Source organism: Pinus tabuliformis, chromosome 4_1 (assembly GCF_031772625.1).
Source record: "Pinus tabuliformis cultivar Carrire ecotype Pingquan chromosome 4_1, CPIR1, whole genome shotgun sequence".
In the NCBI taxonomy this organism is placed as follows: domain Eukaryota; kingdom Viridiplantae; phylum Streptophyta; class Pinopsida; order Pinales; family Pinaceae; genus Pinus; species Pinus tabuliformis.
Window position 1 is genome coordinate 634,909,915 of NC_142303.1, and position 20,812 is coordinate 634,930,726.

Here is a 20,812-nt window from a genome sequence, read left to right on the forward strand (position 1 = left end):
GAAGTAGATACCCCAGTTTCCTTGTCTCCATCAAAGTCTGAATCAGAGTATCCAATCAAGCTGAAGTCGTCCACCTATGTATACTTGATTCCAAAGTCTTGAGTTCCCTTCAAGTACCTTAGAACTCTTTTTGCAACAGACCAATGTCCCTGACAAGGCTTTTGCATAAACCTGGAGAGGATTCCAACAACAAACGAAATGTCTGGTCTAGTAGTAGTTAGGTAGTTGGGAATTCCTACAAGTTTTCTATACTTTGTTGCATCCTTAAATTCTTTTCCTTCAATAGATGTGAGCTTTAAGTTTTTTTCCATTGGAATAGTAAGAGGATTGCATTATGTCATGCCAAATCTATTCAAAAATTCTCCAATGTACTTCTTTTGAGAAAGATATATGGAATTTGGATTTTGAGTTACTTCAATACCAAGATAGTAATGAACATAGCCCAAATCAGTGATTTCAAAACTTTTCTCCGATTCCTTCTTTATGGATGCAATGTAGCTTTGATTGATCCCTATCATCAAAAGATCATCTACATATACCACAAGATATACAACTGTTTTTCCAACTTTCTTGACAAATAAAGTTGCATCATCAAGATCATAATGTTTGAAGTTGAGTTTCATAAGATGCTCAATTAGTTTTTCATACCAAGCTCGCAGTGCTTGCTTGAGGCCATATAAGGACTTCACAAGTTTGCATACTTTATGTTCGTGTCCTTTCATAGAAAATCCTTCAGGCTGGGACATAAGTTTTATTTTTTTTAAATCTCCATTCAAGAAAGTAGTTTTTACATCCATTTGATGGAATTTCCAGCCATTCTGAGCTGCCAGGGCAAAGAGTGTCGACATGGTAGTCCATTTTTATGTGGAGGCAAAATTCTCCTCATAATTGACCCCTTCCTTCTGTGAAAAACCTTTTGCCACAAGTCTAGCTTTGTGCTTGTCAAGTGAGCCATCAGCTTTATACTTGTTCTTGTTTGCTTCCTAATGGAGGATCAACCAGATTCCAAGTACCAGTCTTTATGAGGGCATCATACTCCTTTTTCATTGCTTCTTTCCATTCATCATGAGAAGCAACTTCTTTGAAGGAATTTGGTTCAAAATCTGCAGACAAATTCAATTCACAATCATAAGAAACATCCATATGAACAGGTGAATTAGAGTCATCTACATCACCTCCATTTTTTTAGTTTGAATTTCTAGTTCCTATCTTTCCAACCTCATCAGGATGAACAGTTTCAAGTGTCTTTATTGGCCACTTTGGAGGACTTTTCTTAGATGGTCCAGGTTGCTTCGTTGGTTGAGTTGGGACTGAATGAAGATTGAGTCTCCCAATTCTATCAATCACATCACTTAAAGCATCATCCATTTTTGGAGTTTCATGCGAGGGAGAGGGTTATTCAGAGGAAGATTCCACATGTTGATCTAGTATAGGAATCCCCCCTTCAAGATGTGGAATCTGATTATCAAATTCTTGAAATGATTTTGCATTTGTGAATCTATCCAAGCGATCAAGTTGTTGCTCACCAACATAGTCAGTTTTGGATGATTCAAGAAAAATTACATCTCTATATACAACAAAATTTTTATTGACTTCATCATAGAGATGGTATGCTTTGGAGGTGTTTGAATACCCCAAGAAGATACACTGATTACTTCTTGCACCAAGTTTATTTATATGTACCTTTGGTATCAAGGCATAATAGGTGGAACCAAAGACTCTGAGATGCTTTATCAAAGGAATGTGCCCATACCACATTTCATATGGAGTCTTGTTTCTAATAGCATTACATGGACATCTATTCTTTATATATGTAGCACATAGAACAACATCAGCCCAAAACATTATTTTTACATTTTTGAAGAAGAGTGTGGAGTGTACCATATTTAAGATTTTCCTATTCATTCTTTCAGCTACACCATTCTGTTGGGGATTATAAGGCACAGTTGTTTGATGTTTGATCCCTGATGATTAGGTGTCAACAAATAACATAGAGAGTAATATCAAATTCCTACTACTAAATATATACGAAATGGTCAAAATACCAATATTTATTTTAGAAATAAAATTAATGTAAATTACTAAGGGGAAAGACACTAGGGAAATAATATCTAAACGAATGTTCAGGCTCATGGTTATACAGATTATGTCAGACCCTACTATTGTGGAATGAAATAATGAAGACAAATTGAAAAAACCCTATACTGTGTTGAGAAACACTCAAACCAAACTCTTAATCTGTGTGCTTCTAATCCCACTGATTTGAAATTATTCAAGAATGCAAAAAATATAGATATACACATAAACAAAAAGATGCAACAGAACTAAATCTTCGTTTCATCAATATCATAGAACTGAAATATGCTTACATACAGAAGTGGAAATAAGCTAGCTCACGTAATGCTAACTTATCTCTGAGAAGAGATGTGGCAGATACATGCCTCTGAAATTTGTTACAATGAGGCTCAATGGCATTTTTACTATTGAAAAATAAGGGAAAACCCTAAACAACAAAAACCTTAACCCTAAGAGATGGAATGCCAAGAGTTTATGGGCCCCATTGGGGTGAGTTTGATAGCAAAATTCTATGGGTTTTAAACTCCTCATATTAACCTCATCTGGCGTGTATGGTACATCATTGGAAACATATCTCCGAGTACTATAGGATTTTCTATAGGCATTAAAGAAACGTTATTTGGGGGTCAAAACTGCTTTGGAAGTTAGGACTTGAAAAATTGCTAAAAATAGTAAATCCTACTATAAACATGGAAATTGATGAAACTAACTAGAGGTCTAGGTGGCATAGGCAAGTGGACATAAATGTCCACCCAGATTAGTCCTCCCTCCTTAGGAAGCAATGGTCTCCATTTTTTGCAGAGCCTCCATGAGGTGTGGAAATTTCTGTTGAACCTGGTCCCTGGTGAACCAACTACCCTCGTGAAGGAGTTGCCCAACTTTAACAATTTGATATAGCTAGATCCTCTATTGGTGAGTGTTATTGAGTTACATTTCCATGATACAACCAATTGTGGCATTTTCCATGCAGTTTAGGTTTAACTCCATTGGTGTGAGTTGTTCTACAGTGGTATATGTGTCCAACAATGGTGGAAATTATGGTCGAAGGTGGTCCTCGTTGAATACTAGGTGCAAGCCAAGGAATGGTAGAATGCTAAGAATGAAGTAATTATCCCCTATAGCCTTGGTGATGGTGTATGTCCCATACTGGAGTGGGCGAAGCTTGCCATGGGGCCTAGTCAGGTGATCCTTCTGCAGATGTAGTCAAACTTTGTTTCCCACATGGAACTTGTGTGGCACCTCATGTCGATCATATTGTTTCTTGTATTTAGCATTGGATTTGTCCAATATGTCATGGACCTGCTAGAGGATGTGCTAAATGTGCTCAATGAAATTTTTAACCCTTTTTTCTTTGGAGTGGAAATGAGTCAAGTTTTCCTCAGTAGCTACAAATGGTATGGCCACATCAATGTGACATAATGGCTAGAATCCCAATCCCACTTGAAAGGGGTTGTGGCCAATTATTGTAGTTGTGTTGGAAATAAGGGATGCTTTCATCCCATGTGCATGGATTCCTCAAGCTTTACATGCATGTAATATGTATGATCATATTGTTGACAACCTATGCTTTTCCATTACTTTGGGGGTGGAAAGTCATGGACTTAGTGAGCTTGGTATCCAACATTCACCATAAACTTGACAAAAATATACTTAGGAACCTACTATCCTGATATAAGATAATGGAATATGGGATCCCAAAGTGTACCCACACTTGTTCAAAGAAGATCTTAAGATTGTATTTTGTTGTGATACTCTTCTTATAGACCACCAGAATGGCCATCTTAGAAAATCTGTTGACGACCATGAAAATGTAGTCATTTCCATTCTTAGTAGAAGGAAGGCTCGAAATGTAATCCATGGAGATGGATTCCTAAGGTTTACTAGGAGTAGGAAAAGAATTATATAGGCCTTTCTTCTTGATGGTAGGTTTGGTAATGACATGGGAAATGTAGGATCTGATGTACTTCCCAACATCTTGTCGAAGGTTTGGGTAATAAAAATACGTTTTCAACACTACCACTATTTTTTCTACCTGAAATGTCTAGCGACCCGACTTAGTGGACCTCCCAAATCATCCTAGCATGCTCACTTCAAGAAAGACATAGGTATCTCGTGTGGCATAACAATGCATCTTGGAGGTGAAAATTTGGAACTCTCTTGCCTTCTAGGAACATCTAGTATGTGTTTTTGAATTTTGGATTGTTCTTATAAAGATCTGGTCATTGTGTAGTCTTATTCCCACAAGAATTGAGCACAGTCATCAGCGCCATGACTTGTGGTTGGCTAAGGCAGTCTACAACATTATTGTTGTTTCCCTTCCTACACATAATGTTCAAATGGAATTGTCACATGTATGTGGACCATTTCTGATGGTGGTCATTCCTCAACTTCCCATGTCATTGTATTAATTACAGGGGTTGGTGGTATGTGTCGATGATAGTTTCCTTCCCCAGAATGTAATGCTTCCATTATCGGTAGGCAAGCATAATGGAATACATATTTTTTTCATATGTGGGATACTTTCAGATGGTACCTAAAAGTGTCTCACTGCGATATGCCACTAGATGCCCCTATTGAGAAAGAACTACATGAATAGCATAGTCGGAGGCATATGTCTCAATCTCAAATGGTTGTTGTTGTTTTGGTAGTGTGAGCACTAGTGTAGAGCATAGGTGACACTTCAACTTGGAAAATTCTTTCTATTGGGATCCATAACAAAAGAAATTCGCTTTCGCTCCTCCCTTGGTGACTTCACCCAAATGCCAAGTGATATGGGCGAACCCCAACATGAACCTATGGTAGAAGCTGGCAAGATCCATAAATTTGTGAAGCTCTGTTAGAGTGGTTGGGGCTGCCTAATCCCAAATGACTTGTATCTTGGCTTGTTCCACATGCGCACCTTGCTCATCAATGATGTACCCTAGATATTGAACTTGGGTCATACCAAAAGTGCATTTCTCCAAATTGGCACACATCTTGTGTTGTCGTAGGGTTTGGAGGACATGTTGAATATGGTGGAGGTTCTCTTCCCAAATTTAAATAAATATTAGAATCTTATCCAAATACACCATCATGAATGAGTTGGTGAAGGGTAACAAGATGTTTTCCATCAGCCTCATGAAGGTTGTGGTGGAATTCATCAACCTGGACGGCATGACCAACCAATCTAAAAGGCCCTCCTTAGATTTGAAGGCAATCTTCCACACATCGAAGGGTTCAATTGGTACTTAGTGATAATCAGAGTTTCATTCAAGATTTCTTAAACATTTCACCCCCTTGAGCTAGTCCAGAAGGTCATCAATCCATTGGATTGGATGCCTATTCCAGAAAGTGATCTTGTTCAGTGCTCGATAGTCAACATAGATTCTCCATATCGCATATTCCTTTTGTACCAACATGATCAGGCTCCCATAGCATGATGAACTTGGCATGATATGCCATTTCTACAATAGCTCTTGAATCTTCCTCTTGATTTCAACATTTTAGAGGACATAGCATCCATAGATTGGTCCATTGGGTAACAAAGCACCCAAGGTCAAATCGGTGGAGTGCTTGACATGACAGTGTAGAGGTACATTTTTGGGTAAGGTGAATATGTCCCTGTACTCCTCCACAACCTTCTCCATATTTTTTTGTTGTGCAGAGGAGCTTTGGCTAGAGGTTGTGGCCACAATATTCTTCTTTCCCTAAGGGTGAATCATAAGGAAAATAAATTTCTTGATCTTGGAAATGATCTTACTACACTACTTCATAGTGGTCAAAGAAATGGTGGTAGGAAGTGCTAACTTCAGTATTTGGTACAACCTATTTGTATAAATTAATAATAACAATTCAAGGCCTAGACTCATACACAACATGTTTCTTCCACAAGTATGATTGACCTAATGATACATCATAAATTTCAAGAGGATAAACATCACATAGTACCTCATCTATGAAGGGCTTGATATTTTAGGAAAGGTGGCATTGTTGGCTGACGCAAAGATATCACCCTTGGTGAAGCCACTTGATGTTGTATGACTGAGTTTGGTGTGGTTGGTAGGCCCAAATGCTTCATGACCTCTATTGAAATGACATTTTTTTGGATCCTATTATTGACAATGAACTGCAATGGAGTACCCTTCACCCACATCTGTGAGTGGAAGAAACGCTCCCCCTCCTTTGGATCTTCAGGCTCATCCTTCTAGATCATAGTGGTGGAAATGGTGGCACTAGTATCTACATCGATAATATGATTCCCTTTGCCATTCCCCTTGTCATTTTCTGACTCAGAGTCAGAACATGAATTTAATTTGGAAGCCTTCAGATTGGCCACGAGTGACTAAAGACTTAGCACTTAATTATGTTGTGAGTGGGCTCTTATCGAATTCACACAATTTTCCTATGTTCTTATTTTTCTTCATGGTGTTGTTCTTTGCTTTCAGCTTCGGTGGGTTTTCCTTTGTTACCATGCCTTTTGCTTTTCCTTTGTTTTGTGTTTTGGATGCACATTTCCATTTCTTCCGATTAGCATATCCAAAGTCTCACTACTTCAGTTTAAATTTATGCTCTATCTTGATAGCATATGTAAAGGTGGTGCCAAGTGAGGAGATGTCTAGGAACTCCATCTGGTCCAGATTTACCTCTGTAGATAGTCGCAGTACTTGAGTACCAAATGCTTCTCAGAATCCTTGATACCCATCTACATGCAAAGGGTACGGAAAACATTTGTGAACTTCAACACATCTTGATCCCTTCCTTGTTGCAACGTGGTCCACTTTATTTATTTATCTTCATATCTTTCGATAGGGTAATATTGTTCCTTGATGGCATCTCAGAAATATTTCCAAGGTGGTGCAGCTAAAAACAATGAGGATTCGTTCTTATCCTTTTGTTCATAATAGGTGTCCCACCAGTCCTTGACATGTGGGGCAGCTTTGAGGAGTGCAAAAGTAATATTTTCTTGATTGGAAAGGTCTTGAATTGAAAAATATCCTTCCAATAGATTTAACCATCAATGTATGGAGTCTTCATCTATCTCACCTTCAAATGTGGGAATGTCAATGTTAAAATGTACCTTAAAAGGAGTAGCACCTACATAGTGGTTGCTAGATGGAGATGGATCATCTATGGGTAGTTGCCGAAGGATCTAGGAAAATTTATCCATCATCGTGTTCCTTTGTTTTATTTTTTTTGATAAGTGGGTGAATCCTGAAAATCACTCTTACCCTGTGGCTGAGAGGCCACGACTTAGGGGCATCTAAGCCGTCAAAGTCACCCGGGGATCGCACCCGGCCTGAGCCGCACCAGCGGAAACCATGCTGGATTTTTTGGTATAAGCGAGACTAGAACCGGTGACCTTTGCATACGGAGCGCCTTAACAGCGCGCTCCTTCACCAACTGTTCTAAATCTCTTTGATTATCGTGTTCCTTTGTTGCTCGAGGGCTTCTGTTACATTTAATTATGTAAGGAGTTATTTCTTTATGATATCACGCCCAATTGAGATCACTAGACAATAGAATATAATTCCCAAGATAATCTAAAAATGATCCCTAATCCATATGGCCATGCATGCAATTTCCATGCAATTTTTGATGCTAACAAGTATAGCAAGTACCTTGCCTCCTCACAGGTTGGTGAAGGATTTTTGGCCTGATCCAGAATCCATTCATTCTAATCAATTATCTATTTCATCCACACATAATATAAAACATACACACAAAACACAACCAAACAGAGATGACAAGTGATCTTTTGCAGATAATTGTGAGCTCAAAACATCTAGAAATCACACATATAAATTACTGCAATAAGGGGAAGGAACATAGATTTGTATTAACTATATCAATAAAAGTATATCAAATGTATACCTTGTAGGAAATGGTATTCTCTCCTTGATCTTGTATTATGGTATCCTCTGCCAATAAAGAAGAACTCTCGTGCAATAGTTTGGATACTCCCCTCATTCCTATTGGTGAGATTATATAGTATCATTCTATCCTCTAGGAGAATGTATCTAGATACCTAGGGGCTTGAGAATTTAGGAAAATTCTCTAATAATGGCTCCCTAGCCAAATCATACACAAGTGGTTCAAGTTGATCTCCTTGGGAATGAAAAACTCTAGAAACCTTTTTCACAATTATGAGCTTTTTCTCAATTATCTCAATTATGAAATAATTATTGTCTCATAATTATAATATTTTGGAAAATTAATTATGCGAAATAAATCAATCATGTAATTCTGCCCTTTTATCATGGGATAAATCTCACATAAGTTAAATAAAAGGTGAAAAGGGATGCATTTTAGCAAAACAACTGAGGTAAGTTGATACTGGGTTTCTCTCACTATAACAGAGTGGAAAATAGGGTTATAACAACTTCATCGATAAATATTTTGAAAGGATATACTGCACCTTTGTATTTCTTTTCTTCCACCATGGGATGTCGTCAGGGTTTTTAAGGTTGGTCTTGGAAAAGTTCAACCAGTTCGAGCCCTAACTCCTTATACCCTGACCTGGTTGGGGACATGGAAAGAAAAATAGAGAAAGAGCAGATTGCTCTAATACCACTGATCCCATTGATCTAAACTTATCTATGAATGAAACAACGTACATATATACACATAAACATAGAGATGCAGCAAAAATACAACTTCATTCCATCAATATCAAAGAACTAAAATATGCTTACATGTAGAAATGGAAATAAACTAGCTTAGTTGATCGTATCTTATCTTTGTGAAGATATCTGGCATCTACATGCCTCTCAATTGTGTTACAATCAGGATCAAGGCATTTTAATTATTGAACAACAAGGGGAAAACCCTAAACAACCAAAACCCTAAACCCAGTAGATAGAATGCCAAGAGCTTATGGGCCACGTTGGGGTTAGTTTGGTAGCCAACTTCATGGGGTCGTAACTTGGTCATATTATCTCCATTTAGCGCATACAATACCTTGTTGGAAACATTTATCTAATTACTACAATATTTTCCATGGGCCCTTATACCTCAAAAAAGTGTTATTTAGGGGGTTAAAACTGCTTCGGAAGTTTAGGACCTGAAAATCCGTTAAAATACTAAATGTTGCGATAAATAAGGAAACTGATTAAACTGACTAGATTTCTAGGTGGAATAGGTGGGTGGCAACCAAAATCTGCCTAAATTCGCTTCAGCATCACCATATAGAGTAGGTGAAATGAGTAATGAACCCAACTTGTATAATAAGAGGCTGAAATCAATGCGTTGGAAATGAAATGGAAATACTTCACGAAATCTATTACTTAATTTGATCCCAAAATCATACATGCGATTATGTGGAATTACAAAGGGTTAGGACCATCAAAGAAATATAACAACTAAAAAAATAAGAGAAATTTAAGATGAAGGATGGTGAGAAAAGAAAACACATTACTTGTGCATGAACTCAGTCACTTCTATTCCTTGACTGAAAGAACTTATGGAACAAGAGAGTGTAAATGTGAGAGAAATAAAGAGAGATAAATAAAAATGAACTTTAATGATCATAAAAAATCAAAAGAATGAAACCAAGTGAACAAATCTCCCAACTCTATCCGTAATTATATAAATTAACCAAATTCACAATAACAAAAAAAAAATTAAACCCTTGGTTCTGAGGAAGGTTATTAATTTTTCTTTGAAACATGTATAGTACAAATTAACTTACCCAGTAGGTTTCCCATATTCCTTTTCACTACAACGAAGGAAGAAAGGTTTGGAGAGTTTACCAACTACAAGAACCACATGATAAGGGTTCAGTACTCAAAATACAAGTCCAAGGTAGAGAGTGATGCGAATATTTTAGATTGGGGGTTTTACCTTATAACTCCAAAATTATCTCAAATTGAAATGATGCCAAGAAACAAGGTTCATAATCCCTTCCAAAACCAAGAAACAAGGAATTAGTGTTTATGGAAAAATAACAACAAAGTTGTGTGAACCAGGTTGTGATGAAATTCTAAAAAAAAATTGTGGGAACACTTGTGAGATTACCCCAAGATGGGTACTAGAAATGTAATAGCCATTAATTGTGAGTGGGATCCGAAAGAAGAACATTGGCATAAGAAGCGTAGACATAGCCATGATTTCGGTGGAACAAAAGACACATGAAAGAGGGACAATGAATGGAAAGGTAGGGTTATTCATCAATTAGCCCTCACCCAATCTTAGTTGTTGGGGTACAAGCTTTAATCGGCACTGTTGAGAATTCATTATCATTACCCCATGAGGATTCATGTGATTAGATCTGGTGTTGTGCTATCTTAGGTTGTGACGTGTAGAATAGAGTTAACTCGAGTACAACCCATACACAAAACCCTTACCACCAACACTTGTATAGTAATGAACTATATACATTTATGGTTGAATCAATAATATATTAATGTGATTAGATAGCTTAAGTATCTACATGTTACTAGAATGAAGGAATGAAAATGCTTAAATGATAACTGCTACACATGTTTCTAAGAGATCAAAGGAATCACTTAAAGAGAAAAAACTATCTTTATGATTAGAAAAGGAAAATTTCATAGTTGAAGGATAAATAAATAATATCTTTTCTCTAATAGAAAATGATGAAATCTTATTATATCAAGGTATAATAGAGATAATCTAGACTAGACATAAAAAAGGTAGGGAATTCTGGAAGGCATAAGAAAAAATACAGTGAGATAACCACGTTAAGAATCGAATTATGCCAATATGGTGTCATTGATTGATGTTTATAGTGGGAATAAAATGTATAATAACTGGAAGATGTGTACGATATTATTAAATGATAAAAATAATAAAATAAAATAAATAGGTAGTGAATTTAAGGGTCATTATTGAATGTTGTGGATAGTGTAATAGTTATCAATTCTCAGAGCCATACCCCTTTCATGATTTTAAGAGATATATAGTTACAAGATTATTTCATGATGTTGTTATAAAGTATACAATTATAGACATATCCATGGTGGTGTTATTCCTATTTTGCACTTAGCATTTGATAACCGTGCCTATGTTTAGCATATATATCCTAATGCATAATTACCAATGTTGGTGTACACCCCATTTTCCAATAAATGTTATTGTTTCCTTGACTTTATTGTTTGAGTTATGTCATTCAAATTTTGTTATTCATAATGGTTTGTGAGGATGCACCTCACCAAGGTTGGTAACGTATATAGATATTTTTTATGTTTCTATTAAATTAATAGCCTAAGTTAAATTCTTCCAACGTGTATTTTATCACTCTTGACCCTCGATTATATGAACCCCAACATTTTGTTTTAATGTATTCTGTCCTACTCTGCCTTAGGAAAACCTATGAGAAATCCTCTTCTGCCATGTTTTCCTTCTTCACATGGAGCGCATGTGACCACCTTGACAACACTTGAATAACTCGGATGGGAGATCAACAACCAAGGGTTGAGACTCAGCTATGCAACCCTAACCTTTCCATTATGTAGACATTTGTTTAGGTTTCCATTTCTTCTACCACCTTGTATGCTTGGTGTCCTTGCAATGTTGCTCCTTTGTCATTGCTCATCTCTTGGCCTTTAGGTGGAGCACAGAGAGATCATGAAGACAAGGTGGCTTTTCTACCATTGAATTTATCTCTAGTTCCCTCCTCCACTGCTTGATACATGCGCCATGGACGCAACCACCTCTGGAAGGTAGTATTTCAACATTCAACATCTAATCGAGTGCATAGAGACACAACTATGGCACCCTCTGCCAAACTTTCCTGCTATCCCTAACCACTAGTAATATATTTCTGTCCATAATGGTATCAGAGAAGATCTTGAACTTCTCTCATACCATGTTAAAGTACACAAAATGTTGTATAATATATAAAATATAAATTGTTGAATGCATTGTATTCACAATGATATACATATTAATGCATTTTCCTTGATCGTTGGATTCATATTCCAAGTTCTCTTGGAGTCCAATGGCTCTTCATATTCCACGCCTAGAATCCTTATCAGGTTAGGTGTCCAACATTAAATAATCCCTAAATTTTAAAATAATATGATAGCATCAATATTTCCACTAAAATGTAACCAAAATTCTAGATACAATAACAAAGTTCTATTTTTTTTATAATGCTTCTTTCAATTTCTATCCTTCACATACAATAAAAATATTAGTCGCATTTAAATTTGACATTGGCAATAAAATATGACAACAATTATTGAGATGCATGATCACCAAAATATTCATACAAAGTCTCTATCTATTTAAGATGCATGTCAACATCAACCTTGCTACTAAAATCCAATAAAAAAATATATAAGAGTGGTAAGCAGAAGTTCATATATTTTATGAAAATATATTCCATTTAGTTTTCAAATTCATTAATAACATAAAATATATTCCATCTATTTCTCAAATTCATTAATAACAAAACACTTACTTAAGTGGTTGGATCTTCACACATATTTAATACCCATTTTTTCTTGATTTTCATGTAGATTGTTGAGGTTTAATATAAAAGTGTATTTTTTAAAAAGAATCAATTTCAATACCCAAATATTAGGCATATTAACTTTAGCAATTAGAATTTTGAAAGAAAGTATATGAAAAAGGTGCAATGTATCATTATTATTGAGATTTTTTTTTTTTTAAGGAAGGGAAGACTGAAGAGAATGTCCACAAAAAATACACATAGTAGATTGAAAAAAAATGCCACAATAATCAATCCACTATTATGATATTCATATGTACCACTTCTTTATAATCATCCACTATTATGATATTAATATGCACCGCTTCTTTATAATCAACCACATTAATGTGAAACACAATACAAATACTTAATAGACATGTCATGAAAATGTGCAAATATTCCTCTTATGTGTAATCATAAATTGATTAAATTGCAAAAAGAAATGTAATTGTATTAACATAATCACTCCCAATTAATAAATCCACTATTATGTTAGTAAGATGAACCACCTCCTTATAATTACCTACATTAATGTGAAACACAATAACATTACTTATTAGATATGACATGAAAATGTGTGACTTAATATTCCTCTAATGTATGCCCATAATTTGATGAAATTGCAAAAATAAATGTACTCTTATTAACATAATCATTCTCATTAATCAATCCATTATTATCTTATTAAGATGCACCACTTCATTTCCCATGATATGTAGCTCAATTTGTAATCACCTTGTTATTAAGTAATATGTAGAGCATATGATTCAAAGTTCGAATTCCCATGAATTAGACCCAAAAGAAAACACATCATTGATTATAATTACCTAGATTAATGTGAAACACAAAACACAATAACACTATTTATTACCTATGACATGAAAAATGTGTGATTTATATTCCTCCTATACATTCATAAATTAATGAAATTGAAAAAGAAATATACTCTTATTAACATAATCATTCCCTATTTCCAAAAAAATATTATGATGTCTTTTCTTTAAAATACATAGAAAATAATTCATTACTGTATAAAATGAGATTTACACAATATGGTTTTAGCATTTATATATCAAATTTGGTGTTTCTAAAAATATGATGTTTTAATTTACATTATCTTTAACTTGAATTTGGAAATGTTACTATCCAAATGGTCATAGTTAAAAATAATGGCATACCTACTTTGTTAATAGGCTAACAAATGCAAGATTCTCTTCCATCTAAAAGTGTTGATATAATAACACATTAAAATATTCTTTAATGATCAAATAAAATAGTGCGTTAAAATGTTTTTAAAATGATGGAATAATGTTTCTATTGTTGAAATAGATATGCAATCAAAACTACCCTAATGAGAGTAACTCCTGGATAATAAAGTAATTGAAACATCAAAATGTTACTATATTGAATTCTATGAAAGCATTATTCTATATGACTTTTGTTCCATGACTCTCTTTCAGTGTTGAAATAGATATGGAATCAAGACTACCCTAATAAGAATAACTCCTACATATTAAAGTAATTGAAACATAGTATATTAAAGTAATTGAAACATAGTATATTGCTATGAAAGCATTATTCTATATGACTTTTGTCTCATAACTCTAAAAAAAAAAATGCTTTAAAAACACAGCTAGCAATGGTGAACTATAACCTTACTATCACCGTAGACAATAATCATAAATCCCCCTAGCATGTAATTCATAATACCATAATTCATAATCATAAATCCCCCTAGCATGTAATTCAAAAGACCATAATTCATCGATAAGTTGAGATATAATGGCTTGTAATTCAGAAGATCGAGAATTTATTCATAACTTAACATATAGAAGAATTTTCTATAATTAATTATTAATTAATATCTCTATTTTTTTAACCTTTTAGCTTGTTAACATTATTAGAATTGTAAATTATATATTCAAGATTTTATCTTGATTGACATGCATAGAAAGCTATACCTTATACACAATAATATTGATTAATTTTATGAAATTTATTTTAATGTGTTCTTTACAAGTCAATTTTATAAAAATTGATTTTTAAGTCTTTTACACTTTAACAGGCTGGTTTTTATCTTGATTGGCCTGCATAGAAAGTTATACCTTATACACAATAATATTGATTAATTTTATGAAATTTATTTTAATGTGTTCTTTACAAGTCAATTTTATAAAAATTGATTTCGGGTCTTTTACACTTTAATAGGTTGGTCTTTATCTTAATTGATATGCATTGAATTATATCTTATACATGATAATAATGATTAATTTTGTAAAATTTGTTTTTATATTTTTCTTAAAATTTTATTTTATTAGTCTTTATCTTAATTAAAATGCATTCTATTGATTAATATAATTTAAAATGATAAAATGTTTAACATTTTGATTTAGTTAAAAAAAAAAAATATTATTTATTTTAATGGGTTAATTTAAATAGTAAAATCTATATTGGTAACAAGTTTATAAAACTGAAGATTAAATATAATAAATAAATACAATTGATGAAAAATCGAATTGTCGCCGACTTTTGGAACGGCAACGTTGCCCATACAGTATTAAAACGATCCACAAACTCAATTTTTTCATTCCCCAGTTCTTTGTCGATGCCCAACTCGTCAAAATTGTATTGACAGCTGAAATGGCAAACAGGGAGGAGGACTGCTCAGGTTCTGCCGACGATACGTGGTGGAATGGGTTGCCTCAGGATTTGCAAGAGGAAGCTTTGGCTTGGCTGCCTGCGGAACGCCTTACTGTATATCAGAAGGTGTGCATGGAATGGAACGGCCTCTTTTCGTCCAGCAAATTGCTGAGCGGGCTTTGGGTTAATTCTCCGATTAACAGGAATCCATGGCTACTTCTGTGGCACCTCGGCCCCTCACAGCGATGTTACACTTATTCCTTCTACACGCAGACTTGGAAGGTCCGTTTCTCCCTTCCTTTCCTAACTGGTGACGTGGATCTTGGAGGATCCGCTGGAGGGAGAATACTGTTATTCTGGCCTGGAGTATTACGTGCTCTCATCATCGTAGATGATCCTTTCGCGAAAAGGTTCCTCATACTTCCCTCTCCCCTATCCATTGTAACAATCCGTAAGTGCGCCATCTCCGAAGGCCAGCCTACTAACAATAAAGATGGAGCAGGTGTCTACAATGTGGTCATAATCGGGTCTGCCCCCGGCACAAACGTAGCCAGCGTTGAAATATATGATTCCTCTACAAAATTGTGGAGGATCGTGGGAAATTTAGAGAACATGCCTATAATAGATCAATTGATTTACTGCGACGGTTATTTTTACACTCTGGTTGTACAATACCAAAATGGGTCGACAGCCATGACACTGGTTTTCAGCATGCAGCAAGAGCCACGGGTGTGGAAGGTAGCAATGCCAACGTTGATAGCGTGTGATGTTGTGCATGTGTACTATTTGGTCAGATGTGGGCCTCAGCTTTTAATGGTCTCGGTCAACCTTGAGACAAAATTGTTTATTATGTGGAAACTCCATAAAAACTCCTCAAATTCTTCATTTTGGTGGGAGGAGATTGCCCGGATACCTGCGTCTCTTGCGCAGGGAATGGCAAGTTCTGTTGACAACCCGAGATTGGAAATAATAGGAGTGGGTGATCGGATTTGTTTCATGTCAATCATTGACACTGGTGTGAAGATTTTGGTTTACAGTTTATCAGAAAAATCATGGGATTGGCTTCCCACCTTTCCATTGCAACACGATGACTATATCCCTCCCCGCGTCGCTTACGCTGATTTTCATCCAGTGCCAGCTTCTGAAAGATTATAATTAAAAATATATTACAATAATTTGATGCTAAATTTAGTTTACTAATTATGATTTAGAAATTGTTGAATTCAGAATATATATATATAATTCATTTTAACTATTTTTTTAAAGATTATAATACCTTATAATAATGAAATGGGAGATTTCTGATTTTTAAGAAAATTCATATGGTATAAATTTGGATATTTCACATTTTTATGAATATTCATAGGATATAAATTGTATTAAGAAAATTTGAGAAAAAAATTAGTTGAAGGGATGATTATTAATGGCTATCAACATCTCAACACTCATATATGAAGAGATGATTATTAATGGCTATCAACATCTCAACATTCATATATAATCTAGAAATATTCATATATAATCTAGAAATAAAAAATTAATTACTATAGTAATAATAACATTAACTTTGAATCTACTCTTATAAAATAGAAATATAATTACTATACTAGAGTAATAATAACTTTTTATTAACATTAACTGATAACTTCTTACTAACATTAATTTTGAATTGATTTGAATAGTGATGTTACATTTATAAAAAGACATTTCAATGACCGTATTATTAATAACATTGATTTGAATAGTGATTTTAAATACATTCCATTATTATTCCATTTTATTTTTTATATTAATTGATATAACGGAATAGATTTTTAATAATGATTTTAATTAGTTTTTAAAATAAATTTTAATTTTTTTAAATTAAAGATAAATTAAAAAACATTATACAATAAAAACAATTATATATATATAAGAACTTCATGAAATAAAATTTATTGTTTATATGTTTAATTTAGAAATAAACAAAGCATACACACATTGTATCTCATTACATGTTTATCTTTTAAACGATTAAGTACAATTTCCTTTGGGAAAAAAAACATGCCAATGTTTTAATATATGATTTTGTTTTCCATTTTCGTTGGTTAAAGGAATGCATGAAGAGTTATTTTTTTTCTAATAACAATAATTTATCATTTAATGTTTGAAGAGAATGATCAAAGGATTCATGATAATAATATATCTAGTCAAAAGTGTATGAAAACATTTCTCTTTTAAGCTTCATCTCCTAATTATAGATGAGGTTCAAGATGTTCTATACACATCTCATGTGTTATCTAGACTTTGTATTGATAATTTTTGAACCTATTTATTTATATCTAAATTGCATCATTAAATGATTTAGTAGCTAAATTATTATAATGAGAATGTCATTTTAAAAAACCTTTTTGGTTTATAACTTTCTAAGAATATTGAAGGTCTATAGGTTACTCATACCGATGGGTCTCCACTCATTCAAACTAATTCACAACAACTATGTTCATGGGACATTAAAGAATATTTATAATCTTATTAGATATTGATCAAATCTCCAAAAAAACATTCATTGGACTCACTGCCCCATTACATTTTTTTAAAATAGAGCCTCTACTTTTTATGGTATCCCCCACCTTTACTGAATATCCCTTTTTGTGCCCCCAAATACCTATAAAACTCCCCTACACCACATCCATCCCATTCCCCCAATACCTACAACTATTTACTCTACTTTTCACAATCTTAAAATTGCCTTTTAGAATGAATGTGATAATATATTTGTCAACAATGTGAATCTCTTATCCTTCATCTATAGTACTTTTTATAAAATTATAGCAATAAAATTGATGGAAAGAAAGCAATCTCTATTAATGGCCTTGCTTCTATAAAGAAGAGTACAAGGTTAAATGCAATTTTGGCTTTGTGTAATAGATATACAATCAATGGCAATTATTTTGGGTTATAATGAATCTAATTGAAATGGTTTTTTTTTGCAAATGGTAATACAAGGATAGTTGCCTTGTATGGCAAAGTACAAGTATCTAGTGATTTGTGTGCCATTGGTGAACAATTGAAAGCTATTTATGTCAACCAAACATTTTCTACTAAAGTTAAAAATAGTTTGATTTTTTTAAAAATAAATGAATGGCACACACTTTGTTTATTAGAAAAATAAGTTGATCAATAACTGATCTATTTTTTAATTAAATGTTAAATGATTAAAAATGTCTAGAATAGATGCTTGAAATAATGACTTTGAATGATCTCATTTATTACAATTGTTAAGAAATTTTAATAGCCGTCTCATTTAATACCATTCTTAAGAACTTTTAGTAGTTGTCTCATTACATGTATGCAATGATAAAACTAAATATTATTTTATTCTAGATTTAGAAATGAGCTTCATCATTGTAATCTCCAATAATATATACTGTAAGAATCTCTACTTATATATGGTTTGGTGTCATCATGGATTGATAGGTACTTCCTCCTTTTGTTAATGGATTTTTGAGAGAAAGTTTGAGTTAAACAATTATTAAGAGCTAAATCAATCTAGTCCTTTTCCATCGTATTTGTTAGATCTTTTAATAATTAACCTGACATAAGATCATTATATTAATGATGAGAAAAAAAATTATTTTATCAAACAAACTCTAAAATAAAAAAAATTTGAAAAATGAATCAATTTAAAAATACAAGATCAATATTTTTAAATATAAACCACTTATCAATAATTATTTTGTGAGATCATAGGTTTGATCCACGCCATGTCTAACGCTAACAAGCTTAACGTAATTTTCTGTCTACCAGATCAACGGTGTCGGTTTTACAATGCTCCACAATAAACGTTGAACACCTATTTGAATGGAAAGTATTACATTGTTCGATGATACACAAATGTATGGTGGAGCCTTGCTCATTACTCTTAATATTTTTTCATTTCCGCAGGCTGGAAAATATATCTTCATGGTTAGTTTCATGTTTACTAATTATAATTGAGAAATTGTTGAATTCAGAGAATATATATATATATATATATATATATATAAAATTCATTTTAACTATTTTTTTAAACTAAAATACCTTATAATAATGAAATTGGAGATTTCTGAGTTTTAAGAAAATTCATATGGTATAAATTGTTTCAAATTGTGGTATAAATTTGCATATTTCACATTTTTATGAATATTTATATGATATAAATTGTATTTTGAAAATATGATAAAAAGACGAGTTGAAGAGATGATTATTAATGCCTGTCAACATCTTAACATTCATATATAATCTATTCCCATAAAATAGAAATGTAATTATTATAGTAATAATAAAATGAACTTTAAATTTTTTTGAAGAGTAATGTTACATTTATGAAAAGATATTTTAATGATTTATTATTATGAAATAATACTGTAAAGACCTATTAATAATAAGATTGATTTGAATAGTGATATTACATATATTTCAATATTATTTCATTTTATTTTTAATATTAACTGCTATAAAAGAACACATTTTTAATAATAATTTTAATTATTTGTAAACTATTTTTTTAATTAATAATAAGAATAAAAATTATTAAAATATAATATATATATATATATATATATATATATATATATATATATATTTCATCAAGATAATGAGATAAAATTTATTATTTATATGTTCAATTTAGAAATACAAAAAGCATATACACATTGAATGTCATTACATGCCTCAATAAGTACAACATCCCTCTAGAAAAAAACATGCCAATGCTTTAATATATGATTTTGTTTAAGAACAAATTTTAATAATAATTTTAATTATTTTTTAATCTATTTATTTATTTAATTAATAATAAATAAATAAATAAAAATTATAATATATATATATATATAAACTTCATCAAATAAAATTTATTGTTTACATGTTCCATTTAGAAATACAATACAAAAAGCATACACACATTGAATGTCATTACATGCCTATCTTTTAAACGAATAAGTACAACTTCCCTCGGCAAAAAAACATGCCAATGCTTTAATATATGATTTTGTTTTCCATTTTCGTTGGTTCAAGGAATGCATGGAGAGTTATTTTTTCTACTAATACTAATTTAACATTTAAAGTTTGAAGAGTATAGTTTTTTTATATAGTTTAAAGTGGGTTTTTATGAGAGATAAGTTCGTTTTCACTATTTTTCATATAGAATTTAACTAAACTTCATGATTTGTTAATTTTAGGAGGTTAAGAGATTGTTCAATTTAGGAGATTAATAGTTCAACGTAAAGTTTGATCGGCACAATATTAGAAATCTACTAAAAAATAAATAATGAGAATCATAAATTCAAGTTTCAAAATTAAATAATTTTGAGTACTTATTTATAATTTTAAATTAATATTATTTGTATTTAAATAAAAAATAAAATAAAATTTGAAATTATAATTGTATAATTAAAAATATAGTTTTTTAATATATATTATATTGATTATTTTCATAAGTCTATTTATTTTGGAATAGGATTTACAAATTTTTAATTTAATTATCAATAATTATTAGGTGAATGGTAGGGATTTAACCTCCACACCTTACTGATAGATTATTTAATTAAAAATATATGTTTTATTCACATATTAATTCTTGTATAATTAATATTAATAATGATGAAAGCTAAGCCTCTTCAAGTGGGGCAAGTTTCC

At 32.4% G+C, this 20,812-nt stretch overlaps 1 protein-coding gene across 1 annotated transcript; it reads left to right on the top strand.

Annotated features, from left to right (window-relative positions):
- Positions 1-15,151: 15,151 nt before the first annotated feature.
- Positions 15,152-16,306, top strand: LOC149177648 (F-box/kelch-repeat protein At5g15710-like). The gene has a single exon (XM_089421821.1). It carries the CDS (start codon positions 15,152-15,154, stop codon positions 16,304-16,306), a length of 1,155 nt encoding a protein of 384 aa, XP_089277947.1.
- Positions 16,307-20,812: the final 4,506 nt, after the last annotated feature.